Source organism: Monopterus albus, unplaced genomic scaffold (genome assembly GCF_001952655.1).
Source record: "Monopterus albus unplaced genomic scaffold, M_albus_1.0 scaffold46.1, whole genome shotgun sequence".
In the NCBI taxonomy this organism is placed as follows: domain Eukaryota; kingdom Metazoa; phylum Chordata; class Actinopteri; order Synbranchiformes; family Synbranchidae; genus Monopterus; species Monopterus albus.
The window spans coordinates 2,291,576-2,310,227 of record NW_018127926.1 but is presented as its reverse complement, the minus strand read 5'-3'; the positions used below and the strand labels follow the sequence as shown (position 1 = coordinate 2,310,227).

The 18,652-nt window shown below is 38.5% G+C and overlaps 1 protein-coding gene across 3 annotated transcripts; it reads right to left on the bottom strand.

Moving 5' to 3' along the window:
* Positions 1–277: 277 nt before the first annotated feature.
* On the bottom strand, positions 278–8,451 carry c5ar1 (complement C5a receptor 1). 3 transcript variants are annotated; one of them, XM_020600442.1, is made up of 3 exons: positions 8,263–8,451; positions 4,519–4,585; positions 278–4,373 (listed from the first exon to the last, which is right to left on the bottom strand). In XM_020600442.1, exons 2-3 carry the CDS (start codon positions 4,571–4,573, stop codon positions 3,406–3,408), a joined length of 1,023 nt encoding a protein of 340 aa, XP_020456098.1. In that variant the 5' UTR covers positions 4,574–4,585; positions 8,263–8,451; the 3' UTR covers positions 278–3,405. The 3 variants fall into 3 exon arrangements, with proteins under 3 accessions (XP_020456098.1, XP_020456097.1, XP_020456099.1); XM_020600441.1 differs by lacking the exon at positions 8,263–8,451 and adding an exon at positions 6,434–6,622; XM_020600443.1 differs by lacking the exons at positions 4,519–4,585; positions 8,263–8,451 and adding an exon at positions 4,422–4,502 and having other exon boundaries at positions 278–4,298.
* Positions 8,452–18,652: the final 10,201 nt, after the last annotated feature.

Here is an 18,652-nt window from a genome sequence, read left to right as displayed (position 1 = left end):
TCATGAACAAGACCCCAAGATACTTGAACTCCTCCACTTGAGGCAGGAACTCCCCACCAACCTGAAGGGAACAAGCCACCCTTTTCCGACTGAGAACCATGGCCTCGGATTTGGAGGTGCTGATTCTCATCGCAGCCGCTTCACACTCTGCTGCAAATCGCCCCAGTGCTCGCTGGAGGTCCTGGTTTGATGGAGCCAACAGGACAACGTCGTCTGCAAAAAGCAGAGACGAGATCCTGTGGTCTCCAAACCAGACTCCCTCCGGCCCCTGGCTGCGCCTAAAAATTTTGTCCATAAAAATAATGCACAGAACCGAATTATTAAGATATTGTTCAGAAATTATAGACCTGTAAAATAAAGCATTACTACATCTGTTTTGTGTGGTAAGAAATTAGACCAAGGATTTGTTCTGAACTTCCTCTTTGTGCAGGGGTTGTTGTATAAATTGGTGTTTATATTTTCCTACGGTCTGAAATGTCAAGGGCTGACTGTGAAGTTCTGAGCAGAAATTGTACTGTACCTTTATCGTTATCAGATAAGATGCTCAGCTCTGCCTCTTTGTAAATCTTGGATTCATACTAAAGGGAACTCTCTTCTTCAGCAGCTGTTTTCAGGAGCATAATTTAAGAGCTATCCATGGGTCAGTAATGGGCTTTAGAGGCCACCGTAAGGGACCAATGTACATGCATGCATATAGAGTATGTTTAAGTGTACAGATTCATTGACACAGGGACACAGACTAACACACTCTTGTAAATACATATGTTTTTGTATATACCATCATGTGGCCTTGTTTGGAATGAATGTATGCATTAGGCAGGTGTTGATGCGGAAATAACTATTTACATTTGCTGAGTTTCACATTTGGATAAAATGCCCTTATTTGACAAAGCTACAAACATCACTAAATATTACATGTTCAGCCTCTTCTCTCATCTGTATCTACTGTCTTAGGGTGCGATACATTAAAACAAAGGGACTTAGTCAAGAAGCCTTTTGCACTTGATCCATTCAGCAGCAGAGCGTTTGAGTGTGGCTTCTTCTAGTGGTCTATGAGTGAACTCGTTATAGAAGAGAACGAGACTGTTTTCAAATCTGTCACAAGAACAAATTGTTTATTATACATAATAATATTCTCTTCATCTTATCTAATGTCTGTCTGCAGATATTTATTTAAAACACAAAGTAATGCAGAGATCATGCTATTTCTGTAATTCTATTAATATCAGATGCGGTCCAGGATTATGTAAGAGCAAAACTCAGAAACTTTTTGCATGTAATATGAGCATTTACAGGAAATGTTACAGATTAGCCAATAGTTATTGTTGTGCAGTTATAGCTTTACATTACAACTTTACATTATTATAACACAGACACACATACGCACACGTCAAATACCAAGTGGGTGTGCTCACTAAAGTCACAGTTTAATTGGCCAGTATGCAATTTTAAAATATCATACAGAGAGTAGGTGAAATCACCTGGTCTCTTTTCATTAATACACCCCACTTATTTCACATTCAGTTCACCAAACAGTTTTCCATTTCAAAACTCATAAAACAAGGTTGAACTAATTATTCACTATAGGTTCTGTTAACTCACATTTAGAGCATTTTTTTTATTTTCATATCCCATAAACATTTTCCCTCCACTATACTGACTGGTGTAGGTGCATAGTTTGCCACTAACGGACTGTTTTCACATTCCTCCGCTGTACCCCAATCTCAGGGTTCTCTCTGTTTTGGATCACTGACATACTAACACACTCTTAGCCAGACTAAATACATTTACACATTTTGCTTAATAACAATGTGACAAAGTGAAAACACACAGCAGTACTAACTATGTCAACCACCAATTACAAACTAACAGCAAATGTGTTAGAAAAATTTAAGGAATGCTGAGACTTTTGAAAATTATCAAGCCATCTTCTAATATTCTTGCAAGAAGGAGCATACAACAGCCATTGAGAGTGTCTCTGCACACCCAAACTGCAAATGCTCAAAGGAGTGAACCCTTTGAGTAGTAGTTATACAGCTCAGTGTAAAGTATATTTGCTGAGTTGTAATCTTAGTCACACCAGTGAAGCACTTCCCTCCTAGCATAGGGCCAGGTCACTACGTGTTTTTATCAGAAGGCTGCATGTCTTCTGGCCTCCCAACCTCAAGAGCAATAAACTTTTAGGATGAGCAGTTTCCTAATTTCTTTATGCTGAAGAGCATCCTTTTACAATGACTGCACAACATTTGTTCATAGTAAACATTAGTCACACATAGGAAAAGCTGTGTCCAGTATTTTTCCCATTAAAATGTTTTACAAGGTGCTACCAACACTTTCTGAGACGTCTGCCAATCGCTAACTTTGTTGAACAGCAGACTCCTCATCAGAGTCTGGGTCTGAACCTATACTGATACACCAACCCAGTCTCACAGCAAAATGTGTAATAGCTACATTGGTCTGCAACACAGAACGTACTATTCTCACAGTCACACCTTGAAAAATGTGACACTGCAACATTTTTCTCAATTGAAATTTGAAAATGAAAGTACATTGAAACTTAAAGTATGCTTATGTTTAGGCACAGAAACCACATGACTAGATTTAGGCTCACAAACTTGAAGAATAAGGCTGGGAAAAGGCCCAGGGCTCAGTTAAAACAATTAAAAACAAGCAAAACCCTTAAAATACACAATCTCAGATTCGCTGTATGACATTCAGGTATTTGTTTGATCCATCCATGCACCCCAACCACCAATGTGTAGTGGTTTTAACATTAACCATATGCCTTCAATGCACCCTACATGTTAGTTGCCACTTCTACAGTTCGTGGCAGCAATGCCCCCTTTTTTTTTGTTTTACAACCCTCATAAAACACCAGAAAGAAGACAATGAAGAAGAACACCTGGCTGCAATACAACAGATGTTGCTACATCACAATTTTAAACATTACTGTTACACTACTGCGTCTTACGCTGTGGGCCAATGTGGCTGTAAAACATTGTGCCGTGAGACCAAACTGGATACACAATGATTTCACCATCTACCTTGGAGGGGGCAGTGGTGGGCGGTGCCAGACACCTGGGCTCATTAGCAAATATTTGAATATTCATGAATCATGGAAATCACAATGATGGATAAAAGCAGATGTGTTTTGTGGCATTTTTCTGAGGGTTTTTGTTTATTTTTTGGGGGAGGGGGGGCTCATAGATATATTTTCATTGTAGAGTATATGCATTAAAATGTCTCTGGAGGTTTTTAAGCTGAATCCACTTAAAATGATTTACAGCAAATGTGTCACTCAAGCACAGTGCAGTACATGGAGTTGGTTCCTGTTAAACTACATCAGCGATTTCAGTGCAAACCTCAGCCTTATGTGAGAATATTGTATACATCAAAATCACACCTTCAGATTTTAGTCATTTCCTTTCCAGTGCTCGTGCTCTTGGTGTCAGTCGTAGCGATGCTCATCCTGGTTGTAGGGTCCTCGTTGATGAAGTTGAGCATGTTGCGCAGGGACCGGTTCATGCTGTCTTTGAAGCTTTGGCCCAGACACACATAGAGCAGTGGATTGAGGCAACTGTTGAAATATGCTATGCAGAGTGTTAAAACGTGTGCCAGGTAAATGTTTGGGCTGTGAATGGAACTTCGAGGGATGACCAACGTCACAAAGTCCACAATGTGCAGAGGCAGCCAGCACAGGAAGAAGGTCAGCACCACAGCAAAGATGACTCTCACTGTTCGCTTGGAACGTGTCCGACCACGTGACAGTCCTCTCTGTGTTCTCCTGTACACCACCAAGTGGCAGATCACAATGACCAGGAAAGGGAGGAAGAATCCCAGCAGGAAGCGGAAGGAGGTAACCATCCAGCCACTGACCTTGGTGTACACCCCTGTACACTCTCGCTTGTGTTCACCTGCATCAATCTCCTTGGTGTAGACAAACTGGGGGATGCTACCTAACAGGGCCAAGCACCAGACAGCAACACACCCGAAGGCAGCTTGCTTAGGTCGCCTGTTGTTCTGGCACCAAACGGGTTTGCTAACCATGAGCCAGCGATCCACACTGATCAAAACCAGTTGCAGGACACTGCAGTACATCACCAAGAAAAACAGGCCTTTGACCAATGTGCAGGCCAGCGGGCCAAAGTGCCAGTGGTCATCGTGGACTAAAGGGACCATGAGTAAGGGGATGGAGAGGCAGCACAGAAGATCAGCCAGCGCGAGATTGAGGAACCAGAGGGACGTGACAGAGCGGGGCATGCAGAACCCTGTCACCCACACCACCAGAGCATTTCCAGGGACGCCGAGCAAGATCACAAAGCTGTACGACACCAGAGCCATTATCTGGATTGGTTGAATCTCAGGGGTCAAACCTTCAATTGTGCAGAACCCTGTCACCCACACCACCAGAGCATTTCCAGGGACGCCGAGCAGGATCACAAGGCTGTACCACACCAGAGCCATTATCTGGATTGGTTGAATCTTGGGGGTCAAAACTTCAGGAATTAGGGGTCAAACCTTCAATTGTGAAATTGTAGTCATAGTCATAGTCCGTGCTGTTCGTGGGTTCCATGGTTGGTTAAAGCTGTAGGTGAAAAGGTTTTCAGAAATATAGCATTATAACACTTGGCAGCCTCTGATGATTAAAGTAACAATAAAGGGAGACAAATGTTTCATGTAAAACAAATATAAAAATTTACAATAATTATGTTGATTAGCCCAAGACAGTGTGCAAACACGGCTCTCTGGGGAGCTCGCTTTCTCCCCACTTCTTCATGGTCAGGTTAAACATTTCTTAAGCACGTGGTTTAGCTTTTTTTAAAAACAATTATTCGTATTCATTAGAATTCATTAGAATAGCAGTAATAAGAATAGAAAAGTGGGTGTAAAGTAGCCGGTGGTGTGAGTATTTCAGCACCACGGAGGCGCAGAGAGCAGCGAGAGACCGTTTACCTACACCTTTGTATTCTGGAGTGTTATGGCTCATAAATTTATTACCTGTTTTCTGTTTTACAAACGTGAGAGGGTAAACCAAGCCCCTTGCGTGTGCCACACTGGCTGTAACTTAAAACTTAAGCTGCCTTGTTTTTTAATTTCTGCCACTATGATCTGTAGCCTACACGGCAAATGTCTATTCATGCGCAGACTGTGTGGGAAGTTAAGTCAGTTCTTCAGGTCAGGAAACTGACATGATCAAGAAACACTGATTTGGTCATCTTTGAGTTAAAGTGAAGTTTACTGCGGTGCCAGGTTTCGATGGTGATGGTAAGAATTGCGTGCAGGCTGGTGTTGTGTCGAAATCTTTCCCCATGGAGACGCGTTTCCATAGGCGTAGACCCCTTTCACTAGGACATGTGTGCCAGTAGAGCTTTATGTCTAGAAACTCCTCTGTGTTTTTCGACACAAAACCAGTATCTGTATTCAAATCAATCAGTAATAAACCTAAGTCTGTATTCAAATCAATCAGTAATAAACAATAATAGCCTAATTTTACGCAGGATCCATGATGATAAAAATACAACAAAAAAACAGAAATAGCCTATATGACTGTTGTACCCGGTACTTTTTACCATACTGACTCTGAGAGACGAGACAGTCCAAGTAACTACAAAACAGTGCTGATTTATTCAAAGGATCACAGGTAAAATTAACATTACACGCTCAGGCATCTTGCACCTCCAAACTGCTCGCAGGCAGATGTAAGATGAAAGACCCTGAACCCACCAGACCTATACATTATATCTCTTCGGTTGGGCTAGCCCCATACTACACAGAAACGTCAACCGAGACGTCTCTCTTACCAGTTCTGCAGCTGGTCATAGCAGTAGTCAAAACATGAAGCAAATCAATGTGTGTGTTCGTGTCTGTTGATTAAGTGGGGTGTAGCTAAAAACATTCTCACGACCTCTAGTGACATGTCATGACATTAAACATAATGTGATGACTATGCCAGCCAGAGGAGGTCACTACAAACATTCTCACACGACCTCTAGTAACATGTCGTGACTTAAACATAAGAACATATTATGGCTAAGGCTACAGTTCTACACGTCATAATAATAATATTAAACATCCTGTCTGCTGACAGTCATCAACTTTTCTCTCTAGTTATCTTTGACCAGATGTACCCTGTAGAAACTCATAAACATGACTAAGCATTTAACAGTCTAACTAGACATCCTATCTCCACTAAACATTTCTAATACATAAAGTATCTAACCAATATCTATCTGACTAAAAATACCTAACATGATAAAATAACACATTCTCAATATTTTAGACTGAGACTCCCCAAAAATTTGCAAATCATATTTTCATATATTAAGTAGTTCGCACCATGAAAATAGGCTGTTTAACATTTAACAAAAGAAATGTGTAAAATCTGATTTAAAATTAAAAGTTAAAACCTCAATTTTGTAAGAGTCTGACTTACGGTTCCTGTGGCCTGTTGATGTGTTCCTAACACCACTTGCAGGAAGTTATGAGACTGTGCTGCTTTTAGGTGTTTCTTATACCAACTGCCCCTCACGCACACACAGACACACGCACACACGCACTCAAGCACTTGCACAATATTCCTATCATTACAAGTTGCCCATATATGGGTAGTTTGTCTTGTGAAAAAGGAAGCTTAATCTGAACAAAAATTCCAGTTAAAGTATTTGTCATATAAAATTACACATTATAGCTAAACGTGAACTCATTTCATATTGAAAATATATCCCCTGTCATTTTATTCAACAACTTTTTAAATGCTGAAAACAAATTTCCAGAGTATTTTTACAATATTTATGCAGCATTAGCATTTATACAGGAGCCCTGTGCATAATCGGACAGTAGGCATAAAATAATGATAACAAAAGTGATGTCAGATAATAAATGTAAACATTTTGATGTCGCTTGATGAAGTGATTTTTATATGTGACCTTTATTTGACAATTTTTGGTTTCAGTACCTTTATTTATTTTGTGTGTGTTCTGCATTTACATTTATTTTTAAAGTTGCTTTAAATGCGTCTATTTTTGTACTTCTGTTTCCTGTTCTCTTGGAATACATTAATTTGATCTTATCATAGCTTAAACATGATGTTGCAAAAACCTGACTTACTTTGCTTGTTTGTTTTTTTAATGTCCACATTTTTGTGGTCAAGTTACAGTTTTTCTTGATTGCTTTGACCTGTTTAAAGAAAACTAGGACCCACTCAGTTTTCATCATAACTAACCCATCAGAGCAGAAGACACATATTGCAAATGTGTAAACTTGTTCTCATTGGATTGATGCATTTTCCCACCCTTTTGCAAAACAGATAACACGGATGCCATTCAAGCAGTCCAAACTCCATTGTTTTAGCTATGGTAACCAAAGAGAAACCATCTATTCCTAACTATTAGAAACTACCAAGATCAGTGTGAAATCACTAAAGCACCTGTTTGACACTGCTTCACACAAATCTTCAATTAGCAATCAGTCTGTAAGCCTGATTTTTCCCTAGGTGCCTTGCAAGAGAGGATATTGAATGTGATGTGGATGAGGCCACGTGGCCCCATCCTCAAGACAGAAGAGACTGAGTTTGAGTAGTGGCTATGTCTTACAATAGATTTTACTGTATTTTGGTTTACAATTTTTTCTGTAATATTTAGTTATTATATGCGGTATTTCAGTTTTCAGCCACAGTTACAAAAAGAAGGATCATGTATTCAATAAAAATTGTATCAACGTATTTCTTATTCTGGATCCAATTCTTTGCAAAAAGGCTAATTTGACACAGCCTATATAGAAAGACAAATGACACTGGCTATAGGCTACAATGACAAGCAATGGTGCATTGATTCACACTGAGTTGTGTGTTTATATTATGGCTAAGGCTACAGTTCTACACGTCATAATAATAATATTAAACATCCTGTCTGCTGACAGTCATCAACTTTTCTCTCTAGTTATCTTTGACCAGATGTACCCTGTAGAAACTCATAAACATGACTAAGCATTTAACAGTCTAACTAGACATCCTATCTCCACTAAACATTTCTAATACATAAAGTATCTAACCAATATCTATCTGACTAAAAATACCTAACATGATAAAATAACACATTCTCAATATTTTAGACTGAGACTCCCCAAAAATTTGCAAATCATATTTTCATATATTAAGTAGTTCGCACCATGAAAATAGGCTGTTTAACATTTAACAAAAGAAATGTGTAAAATCTGATTTAAAATTAAAAGTTAAAACCTCAATTTTGTAAGAGTCTGACTTACGGTTCCTGTGGCCTGTTGATGTGTTCCTAACACCACTTGCAGGAAGTTATGAGACTGTGCTGCTTTTAGGTGTTTCTTATACCAACTGCCCCTCACGCACACACAGACACACGCACACACGCACTCAAGCACTTGCACAATATTCCTATCATTACAAGTTGCCCATATATGGGTAGTTTGTCTTGTGAAAAAGGAAGCTTAATCTGAACAAAAATTCCAGTTAAAGTATTTGTCATATAAAATTACACATTATAGCTAAACGTGAACTCATTTCATATTGAAAATATATCCCCTGTCATTTTATTCAACAACTTTTTAAATGCTGAAAACAAATTTCCAGAGTATTTTTACAATATTTATGCAGCATTAGCATTTATACAGGAGCCCTGTGCATAATCGGACAGTAGGCATAAAATAATGATAACAAAAGTGATGTCAGATAATAAATGTAAACATTTTGATGTCGCTTGATGAAGTGATTTTTATATGTGACCTTTATTTGACAATTTTTGGTTTCAGTACCTTTATTTATTTTGTGTGTGTTCTGCATTTACATTTATTTTTAAAGTTGCTTTAAATGCGTCTATTTTTGTACTTCTGTTTCCTGTTCTCTTGGAATACATTAATTTGATCTTATCATAGCTTAAACATGATGTTGCAAAAATCTGACTTACTTTGCTTGTTTGTTTTTTTAATGTCCACATTTTTTGTGGTCAAGTTACAGTTTTTCTTGATTGCTTTGACCTGTTTAAAGAAAACTAGGACCCACTCAGTTTTCATCATCACTAACCCATCAGAGCAGAAGACACATATTGCAAATGTGTAAACTTGTTCTCATTGGATTGATGCATTTTCCCACCCTTTTGCAAAACAGATAACACGGATGCCATTCAAGCAGTCCAAACTCCATTGTTTTAGCTATGGTAACCAAAGAGAAACCATCTATTCCTAACTATTAGAAACTACCAAGATCAGTGTGAAATCACTAAAGCACCTGTTTGACACTGCTTCACACAAATCTTCAATTAGCAATCAGTCTGTAAGCCTGATTTTTCCCTAGGTGCCTTGCAAGAGAGGATATTGAATGTGATGTGGATGAGGCCACGTGGCCCCATCCTCAAGACAGAAGAGACTGAGTTTGAGTAGTGGCTATGTCTTACAATAGATTTTACTGTATTTTGGTTTACAATTTTTTCTGTAATATTTAGTTATTATATGCGGTATTTCAGTTTTCAGCCACAGTTACAAAAAGAAGGATCATGTATTCAATAAAAATTGTATCAACGTATTTCTTATTCTGGATCCAATTCTTTGCAAAAAGGCTAATTTGACACAGCCTATATAGAAAGACAAATGACACTGGCTATAGGCTACAATGACAAGCAATGGTGCATTGATTCACACTGAGTTGTGTGTTTTGTATTTTGTTGTCCATTGTGTAATGATTGACTGAAAGAGCTCATATAAGTAAACAAGTGTTTGCAAGTTGTGTTGTTTTGAAGGCAAAATTAGCTTTTGTTGCATATTTTAAATGTTTTGGCATGGTTAGAGCCTTTTGCAAACAAAATGTGTCATTTTGCCATCAGTGACACTGTTTAGGCAGGTGTGTTAACTGTTTTGAAAATGTGGAGTTTCAAGTGACGGCTGCTTCAAAGCAATCAAGAAAAACTGTAAAGCTTTCTTGCAAATACCATAAATTTCAACTTAAATACTAAAGGTAGATAAAAGCCTGAAATAATGTATGCGCAGTCTGCATAAACTAATTTTGTAGAACAGAATTTATTGAGTATTTTCTAAATGTTATTAAAATGATATAAAACTTTCACATAAAAGCCGCTGTTAGTGGGACAAAATACTTTATTGTCAGATTCATAATCATTTTAGAGTTAAACACAAGTTTTCATATATACAAGTTATTTAGAAATCAACCTACACCAAAATTATAATATTAACAACTTCAATTCCCTATGGTGTCTACAACTGTTGATATGAAAAGCTACTAGAGCTGCCGTCCCTTTTTTGATTACATATATGTCACAAACGAAGTGAAACTTTGATCCAAAAATTACTGGTTATTTTGTAACCTTGTGGAAAATGCTGATTTTAAATTGTACATTGCATGAGTCAGTATTTAACATGAAGGGACATCAGATTTATGATATGACTGCCTTACTGGAGAATTTAGATCAGATACAACCAACACATTTTAGAGCATTTTAATCTGCTGAAAATACTGAGTTTATAACCAGGCCAGAAAGAGAGAAGAACACAAACTAAAGAATTTGTTGCCATGGCAGAATGTCCTCTTTCAGCCCTCTGACAGCATGAGCCCTTAAAAATTAGGAACTAACAAGGGAAATGTCAATGTCACCGTCAGCAAAATTAAATATAAAAACATTATTGCTTAAATCTCTATCATCGGCATCAACAACCTGACTGCATTTGAGAATGTGACTGTGTGTTTATGCCCTGGTTCATGTTCTCATGTTTTTTATACTTGATATACACTCACCGGCCTCTTTATTAGGTACACCTTTGTAATTTTAATGCAACACTTCCACCTTAACATTTGTGTTTATAAAGCTCAAAATGTTTCAGCTTTTGGTGAAATCATCATAAAGGCATACATTCAATTATATGTTTATTGTTGAGGTCATAATTAATGGTGGTGATGTACTGGATTACATTGTATTCAGAGGTGTTCCTAATATTCTGACCCTTTCATGTATGTGGCTAGGGAGGACAAAAATCTAGAGACAACTCTAATAAAATAGCCAGTGAGTACATATGCAGTTTGTTAAATACAAAATGATTTCATAATATAACAATCCTGCCATAAATCCTCCCTTCCTGAAGGTGCTAATGATCATTTTTTGTTCATGCTGTTCGCACAAAATGATGTTTGTGGTGCAGTTGAATTGTACGTGTTATACTGACAGGTGTTTCTACTATTTTGTCCTCCCTATTTGAATCAGTGAGTTTAGGCAGCACAGCAGCACAAAACACAGCCTCTGAAATGATCGCACAGGTCCGTCTACACCTTCCTGAAGCAGACACAACAAAAACTGAACATTATCACCTTCTTCAATGAGGATTTAGTTCAAGACTGTATTACATTTACCTAAGTGTACCTAATAAACTGCCAGCTGGCTCTTCTTGAACACTGATAAAAAAATTTCACAGTTGGCTTGTAGCAATTGTGCTTCCTCCTGTAGCAACAACGCTTTCTGTTCACTCTTTGCATCATCTGTCACTGTCAATCTCCTAGTTTCTATGTTTTGTCATAGTGATTGCTGACATACTTGATGTCTGAGGCTGCGTCATCAGCAGTGCATAATTATCAGAAGCTAAGTCAGTTGAGGGCCCGAGTGCTCGGCAGAAGAGTTGGGGTGTCGTCTCTAAAAGCATCCGACTGAAGGTCTGTAAAGACAAAAGTCAAGCCGAGGACAAAGTCTTTATGTTATGTTCTCAAACTCTTGGTTGTGTATTTTTTTATAAATAACAGCAACAGAAATGCTTGTGGGGTCTTAGAGAATAACAGATTTAGACATTTTGTAAGTTGTTGGTTAGGCTGCTTTATGTGTTTCCCCATGTTCGTTAAACATAGTTTCCTCAAGCAAATTAAGAATATAATACTTCAAAACAATGTTTCTTAAAAACAAAATCCGAATGTGCGTGTTAACTTGGGCATTCTAGATATGAAAGCAGTATGTGGTGTATTATAGCAGACACATGCAGTCTGCACAGTCGTTCACATACATATTCCCATACAAAATTCAAGAAGTGAGATATACAAATGCTGACTAAGCTGGTAGGTGTTAACCATGGGAAATATATTTTTAAAAGGGACAGCAAAACAAAAAGAAATGCTGTTAGGGGGTGATTTGAGGGTTGCTACATTCAAGTCTTTGAAAGTAAATATGTTCTACCAAGCTAAACACAGCCAAGCAGAGGATTGGGATGTTTCAAGGTATTTTTCTATCATAAGAGTGAGCATAAAGCAGAGAGCATGTCAATGTGCCAAACTCACCAATGAGTGTCAAGCCTTGCTGCTGGTTCAGTGTAACTGACGTCTCCTCTTCCTCCTCTTCTTCCTCTCCCCAGTCTGAGATGTTGGCTGGGGGGATGCACTGCTCCAAGAATAGGTCCTCCTCATCTTCCTCCGTGTCCATGTTCTCCGGAGGCCAGCGCAGCTCTCCGCTCTCCACCTCGTTCACCTCTGTGGGTTCCACAACAATGGAGGGTAGGCGTTCTTTCCCATGGTCATGGTCCTGGCTGTTCAAGGGGGTATCTGGGCTCAGCGCAACTTCAACGGGGTCAGGGAAGAGCTGGAAATAAAGGAGAGCTCACTGAGAACTGAGTAGAACTGTGATGTTGAAAATAAGGTCAGTTTACAGCAAAACACTTAGCACAGCATTAGAACAATCTGCCAATCTGTGGCTGTAATAGTTGTTAAATCTGGTGTAATGTCCAGTTTTGACCACCTGAACATTGGCTACAGATTACTACTCTTTCACAAAGACACACACACCTACACAATGTCTGGACCATGGATTATGTGTACTTATTGTGTCTCATGGAATTTACTCTTTGTTTTTATGAACATTTGAGTCCTTCCTGTCAAGCATTTTTGACAAACTAGTTCTTCTGTGTCTGTGCAGATTCTCAGTCATCCAGGTCGTAGTAAGCTGAAAAAACTGGACTAGGTTCTTCTGTACTTCTGTGTGTGTGTGTGTGTGTGTGTGTGTTGCCTCGTGTGATAAATTTAACAGGATTAATGATTATTTGAACTGGTGACAGTAGAATGAGGGAACATACCTGGAATGGCAGTTTTAGTTCCTTGCTTTGCATGTTTTCACACTCTGAGTTTCGGCCACTCATCTCTTCCATCCCTCTGCAGATGAAATAAAGCCGTAATGAGACTAAAACACAAAATAGAAATAGAAGTACACTGTAAAATAATGAGTGCCTTTCTTATCACAAAATCCTTAATAGAATCATCTTCACTTTGCACATTTTTGCTTCATTAGTCCACAGTCCACATGTCTGTAAAGCAATCGCTTGTTTTAGAGACACATGAGCCTGTTTCCAACTTCAATCTGTTTATGGTCTCCAGAAAAGCTGCCGAGGGGATTAAGATGGACTGAGGATCTGTCCGAATCCTCTTTTTATCCCAGCCTCCTGCTCCCTCTATGTTTCCTGTTCTGTCTCTGTGTGTGTTTTCTATCCATAAATACCAAAACATATTGCCATTCACAGACTTGTTAATAATAATGCTTGGACTTTATTTACATTTTAGATTAAACACAGATTTTATCTCTGTTCTTCCTGTTTTTAGACTGCAACAGTTTGGACCAGTATTTTTGGGTGTTGGCCAGCAGCAACAGCTGTTACACAAGACTCAAACTATTTTGACAGTGACTGTGAATTCTTCCTCCAAATGTAGTGTTGAGATGGTTTGGTAGAGAACAAGGGAGTGTCAAGCAGGGAAGGGTGTAAATACACAACAAACCTCTCTTGCTCTCTGACACTGAATTATTCTGAACACGACTGATGTGAATTGATTTTAGCTGATATCTCTTTCAGACTGACTTATACTTTCCTTGCTGACTTTACTTGACAGATATAAGGCTCAGCATTTCTAATCAGCATGCCTATGTTCATTACATAATATAACAAATGAAGAAACACTAAGCCAGTTTGTACAATCGCCAAAACCAGGACGCCCTGTTCTCAACTAAATAGGATCAGCTTTGTGAGGATGCTATCATTTTTGACCCACTTGTGAATGTGTGTGGCACTGCAATTCAATTTCTGATACTGTGCTGCTGGCAACTGTGTCACAGTAAGCTGTTTGTGTGCCACCTGGGGTGGAAACTTTCAGCAGATATTATGACAAAAAAGCTTAACCTTCATGTGATCCATGTCATGTACACTCCCTCCTCTAAACACCTGCACGTTTCAACTCAGTCTCTGTTTGTGCCATATACTATACTATGTATGCCAAAATATGTCCTGCTTAACAATAAAAAATACACTAGTAATAAAATGCAAATTGTATTTTAAAATAGTTGGCCCGTAAAGAATAAATGATTGAAACAAAAATTCAGAGCTCAAAAATGTTTTCAGTGAAATGAACTCATAAGCGTCATGTAGAGATTTAAAACCTGGAGTTAACACTAAATAGCTAAACTATTCTCATCAGGAAGAGGAAACTGTGACAGCTGAAGTGACGATTCCTTTTCCTGTTTCACAGATACTTTTCACTTTCTCAGTACAATCCTGGAAACTCAAAATTTTTTGTATGTTAGTTACTTGTCCATTTAGACAACACTGCTTGAGGGCATGAAGATCAGTTCAACCTCAGAAACATCATTAGTTCTTGTGTGAATTAGATCTGTGGCACAAACAGCAAGCAAATATAAACAAACCTGAGCAGCCTCTTACCCTTCAGTTGCAGTCAGGCAAATGTCTTCTCTATCTTGGCACAACTGCACAGTGGTGAAGCCCAACTCCTCCACAGTGAATACAGATGACATGAGAGGGGTTGCTAGAGGAGGTGAGCTGCTCACGCAGCATTCCCCCTCTGCAGAGCCTTCACAGAGGCCTTTGGCCTCCAGAGCAAAGGCTGGGTGAGAGGAGAGGGGGTCCCAAACCCTTAGGGATCCAACGAGAAGATCAGAGGATGAGGTGTACCTGGTTTCCTTTGTCAGTCGGAACAACACCTGTCTGGGTCAGCACTGAATCTACTATTCTAAAGTCTATATGTACTACCTTGTCTCCTTTATCCAGCTTCCTTCCTCATGTCTCTCTCAGTATCTCTTTCTGTCCGACCCCTCCCACTGCCAGGCTTTAGAGAGGAGCAGGATTAGCGTCTCTTTCGATTACAGAGGCTGAATGGGTGACGTCAGCCAGGCTTGATAGTTTCCTCTGATTAGCTGGCACACAGGGTCGCTGGTGCATCTATAAACAAACATATAAAGGGCACACAGATGGCACATGGACCCACTGCTGACGGATGCTAAACACTCTCAACAGGAGCATAACTGCTCACATAATCATCAAGATGAAGTTTTACACAACTTATATGGGCTCCTTTCTATTTCCCCCATCCTGGCTCTTTGTCCACCGTGTCTCTCTCACTCTCTCTGTATCATCCCAACTGTGTGCGCTGTTGCTCCACCAGTGGAATTAGATTTGGACGATTCATGGAATTAGCTCAGGGGAATTAAAATGACACCTTTGAAAATACACGGTGCTCCAAATTATTATGCAAGTGACACAACATGATTTCAGTAAAATAAAAATTTTAGGTTTTTCTATGAAGGTTTGCGGCTGTTTTATTGCTCCCATATTATTTGATAACTGTTATAGTATCACACTTTGGCATACATCAGCTGGTTTGTCTGTGCACATCTGTAGTGTCAGAAAAGAGGTGCAAGAGACTAAACATAGAATGTAAATTAAAGATTGGTTAAGTTTTTTTTTTTTTTAATTGATAGAACCTAAAAAAAAAAATTTAAAACCAAATTGTGATATATTCATATATAAATGTGATTTATATTGGAACTCATCCCTAGGCAGTTTTCATTTTAGCCAGCAACAGCAATGCTGGCTTGAAACGAGAAGCTGGATTTAAAATTAAGTTACTGGTTCACAGAAAAAGCAGAAACAAAACAGTTAATCACTCCTCACGGTATTACAGGACACACCAGATGATTGGGGGGGAATTAATGTAAAGTAAAAGACGGAATCGATTAGGTGTTGGCCAAAACTATGTATGATTTTTGCATTCGATGCAATAATTGTTGATATGCTAATCGAACGTACATTTAATTAATTAATTTTTTTAAAATAAGCTCCATTTGTATCCTCAGTTCTATTGTTATATTTACACTGTGTTCCAAATTATTATGCCAAGTGCTAATTTGGTTTATTTTTCCTAAACAGTCAGTACAATTCAGTTTTTTGTTTTGCCTCAACAATTACATCACAATGTGGGTTTTGTTACAAGCAGAAACTACTGATAATGACAGATGTTTGCAAGATTTTGAAAACTTAACATACATTGTTCCAAATTATTATGCAGATTGCAGTTTGAAATCACTCAGTAGGTCATAATAATCTCAAAACAGAAATCTATTATATTTCATGCATGAATAATTAACATTCTTCAAAAAATAAAGGCAATAAAAAACTATGTCAAGCTACTTAGTAATATACGAGCCATTCTTTGATATCACTTTTAACAACTCTGCCATCCACTGAACTTCTAAGTTCATGTAGTGTTTCTGGCTGGATTGCCTCCCAGAAATGTTGTTCCAACGTATACTGCTGCCTTTTGCATGGCATTTCACTATTTTACACTTTTCATCTTCAGACTTATCTTTGTTCTTCCCCTACTGCATGAGAGCTGTGACTTGCTTAATATTGTGGAACAGCCTCTTTAAGTACGTTTCTCTATAATTAAGCTCATCTGGCAAACTAATTAGCAACCTTGGTTGAAACTGATACCAGTTATCAAACAATATGCGAGCAATAAAACAGCCACAAACCTTCATAGAAAAACCTAAAATTTTTATTTTACTGAAATCATGTTGTGTCACTTGCATAATAATTTGGAGCACAGTGCATTTTCAAAGGTGTCATTTTAATTCTTTGCAGGTGAACTAAGGTAATGACTGATTTCTTACAATGAAAATGACTGGCACACAATTACTGTTGATTGTGAAATATGCCTCCAAGCCATAAATTAATGAATTATTGACAGTATGGGTAATATAATAACCACAGCACACCAAAATGCACATGTACATGAATGTGACTGTGATTCTGTTTATACTACACTGGGTGTTTCAATACACTGATGTGTATGTGTCATGTAGATCCTTGTGAATATGTAGACAGAATATAAATCGCAGTTTAGGGCATGTCACCACCCAACTGTGGCTAAATGTGGGAGTGGAAACAAGTCTTGTAAATTTATGCCCTCTTACAAATTACTGAGTAATAAAAAACAGAAGTATGTGTTGGCTATAAGACTTTATGAATGGGATTTTTAAAAATAATGTACATGCATTTCTGTCCTTGTAGACATAGAATTTGAGTCATTAACCTATTTTAATGGCCCCTAGTCTTTACTGGTACTCCCTAATCTTTTTCTTTTTTACTGCTATGGACAGAAGAGTGAAGTTTGGAATTTACGGCATGCATCTTAACCACTAGGACACTGGAGGGTCTATCACTCCCTAATCTCAACTAGTATATGTGAAATTTTATAATCTTCTTTAATATTTATCTTTCTGTGCAGCTGCCACACACAGTACATTAACATTCTTGTATCACCGAAAACAAGGCACAGTAAAAGGTTAGCAAAAATGATGAGGGAATTTCACTTTTCCTCACCTCTTAGCCACTCCCCCACATCTTCATATTCACCTCCCCCATTTAATAAAAGGAGCATTAAGAAAGGAAACTGCTAAAATAACAGTCCTATTAAAAGCAAAAATCTCCTAGCACATTAAAAACAGAAGCCCTTTCCCTGCTTTTTTAATCAAGTTACTTGAAGGCAGGTGACTCCAATAGAAAGCTCTTCCACTGTGGTCATGCCACCCAGTGTGTTATGCAGTTACTACAAAAACAGACATTTTATAAACACGTTGTAAAAATGTACCAATTACACACAGATAATGGTTGTTCAATCACAAAGAACTTGGCTACATTGCATACTTGTTTCCTGTGCTTTTCATAAAGTGTGAATACGTGTTGTAGTTTTACATGCTATTGCAAAATGCCTATATTTGTGTATTAGATAGGTCTTGGCCAAGACTAACAGAGAGATAAGTAACAAATGAAATAATTTAACTTATTGTGGCTATATCATCAGTACAACTTGTGCTGTCTTCCCAAGGGACAGACTGTTTTCTTCAGACAGACAAATAAACAGACTTACAGCCAGAGTGGCGCTGCTGCCGATTCGATTTTCACAACACAGCCTCTGGCATTTTTCGTCTGGAGTACTGTTGGCCATGAACGCCCTCTGGATTACACGCTTCGGGGTCTTACTGAAAGAAAATGCCCTCGTCACCTAGCACACAAACACACACAGCCAGAAAATCAGTGATTAATACCTTCTGTGTTGAAGGCGAGTCTTTGTTATAGGTGCCACATGGTATTTTGCAAGTTTTAGATTTTCAAACATTTAGTTTTTAAGTAACTAAATACTTTTGGCTGTTTGCACTTACGATGTAGGACTGCTGAGGCTGCGTGTTAGTTGTTGTTGCCGGTGACTGAAAAAATAAAGACAAGTAGAGAGCTGGCTGACTGCTGTGATATGAGAACAGTGAATTACGCCACTGAAGAGCATTTCAGGGTGAGGGTGCACACTGTG

Excerpts from the sequence above, each read along its gene's own strand:
- c5ar1 (XM_020600442.1), bottom strand. The coding sequence starts at position 4,573 with ATGGAACCCACGAACAGCACGGACTATGACTATGACTACAATTTCACA. Across the intron at positions 4,374-4,518 it reads CTACAATTTCACAATTGAAG|GTTTGACCCCTGAGATTCAA; the intron begins GTTTGACCCCTA and ends GCACAATTGAAG.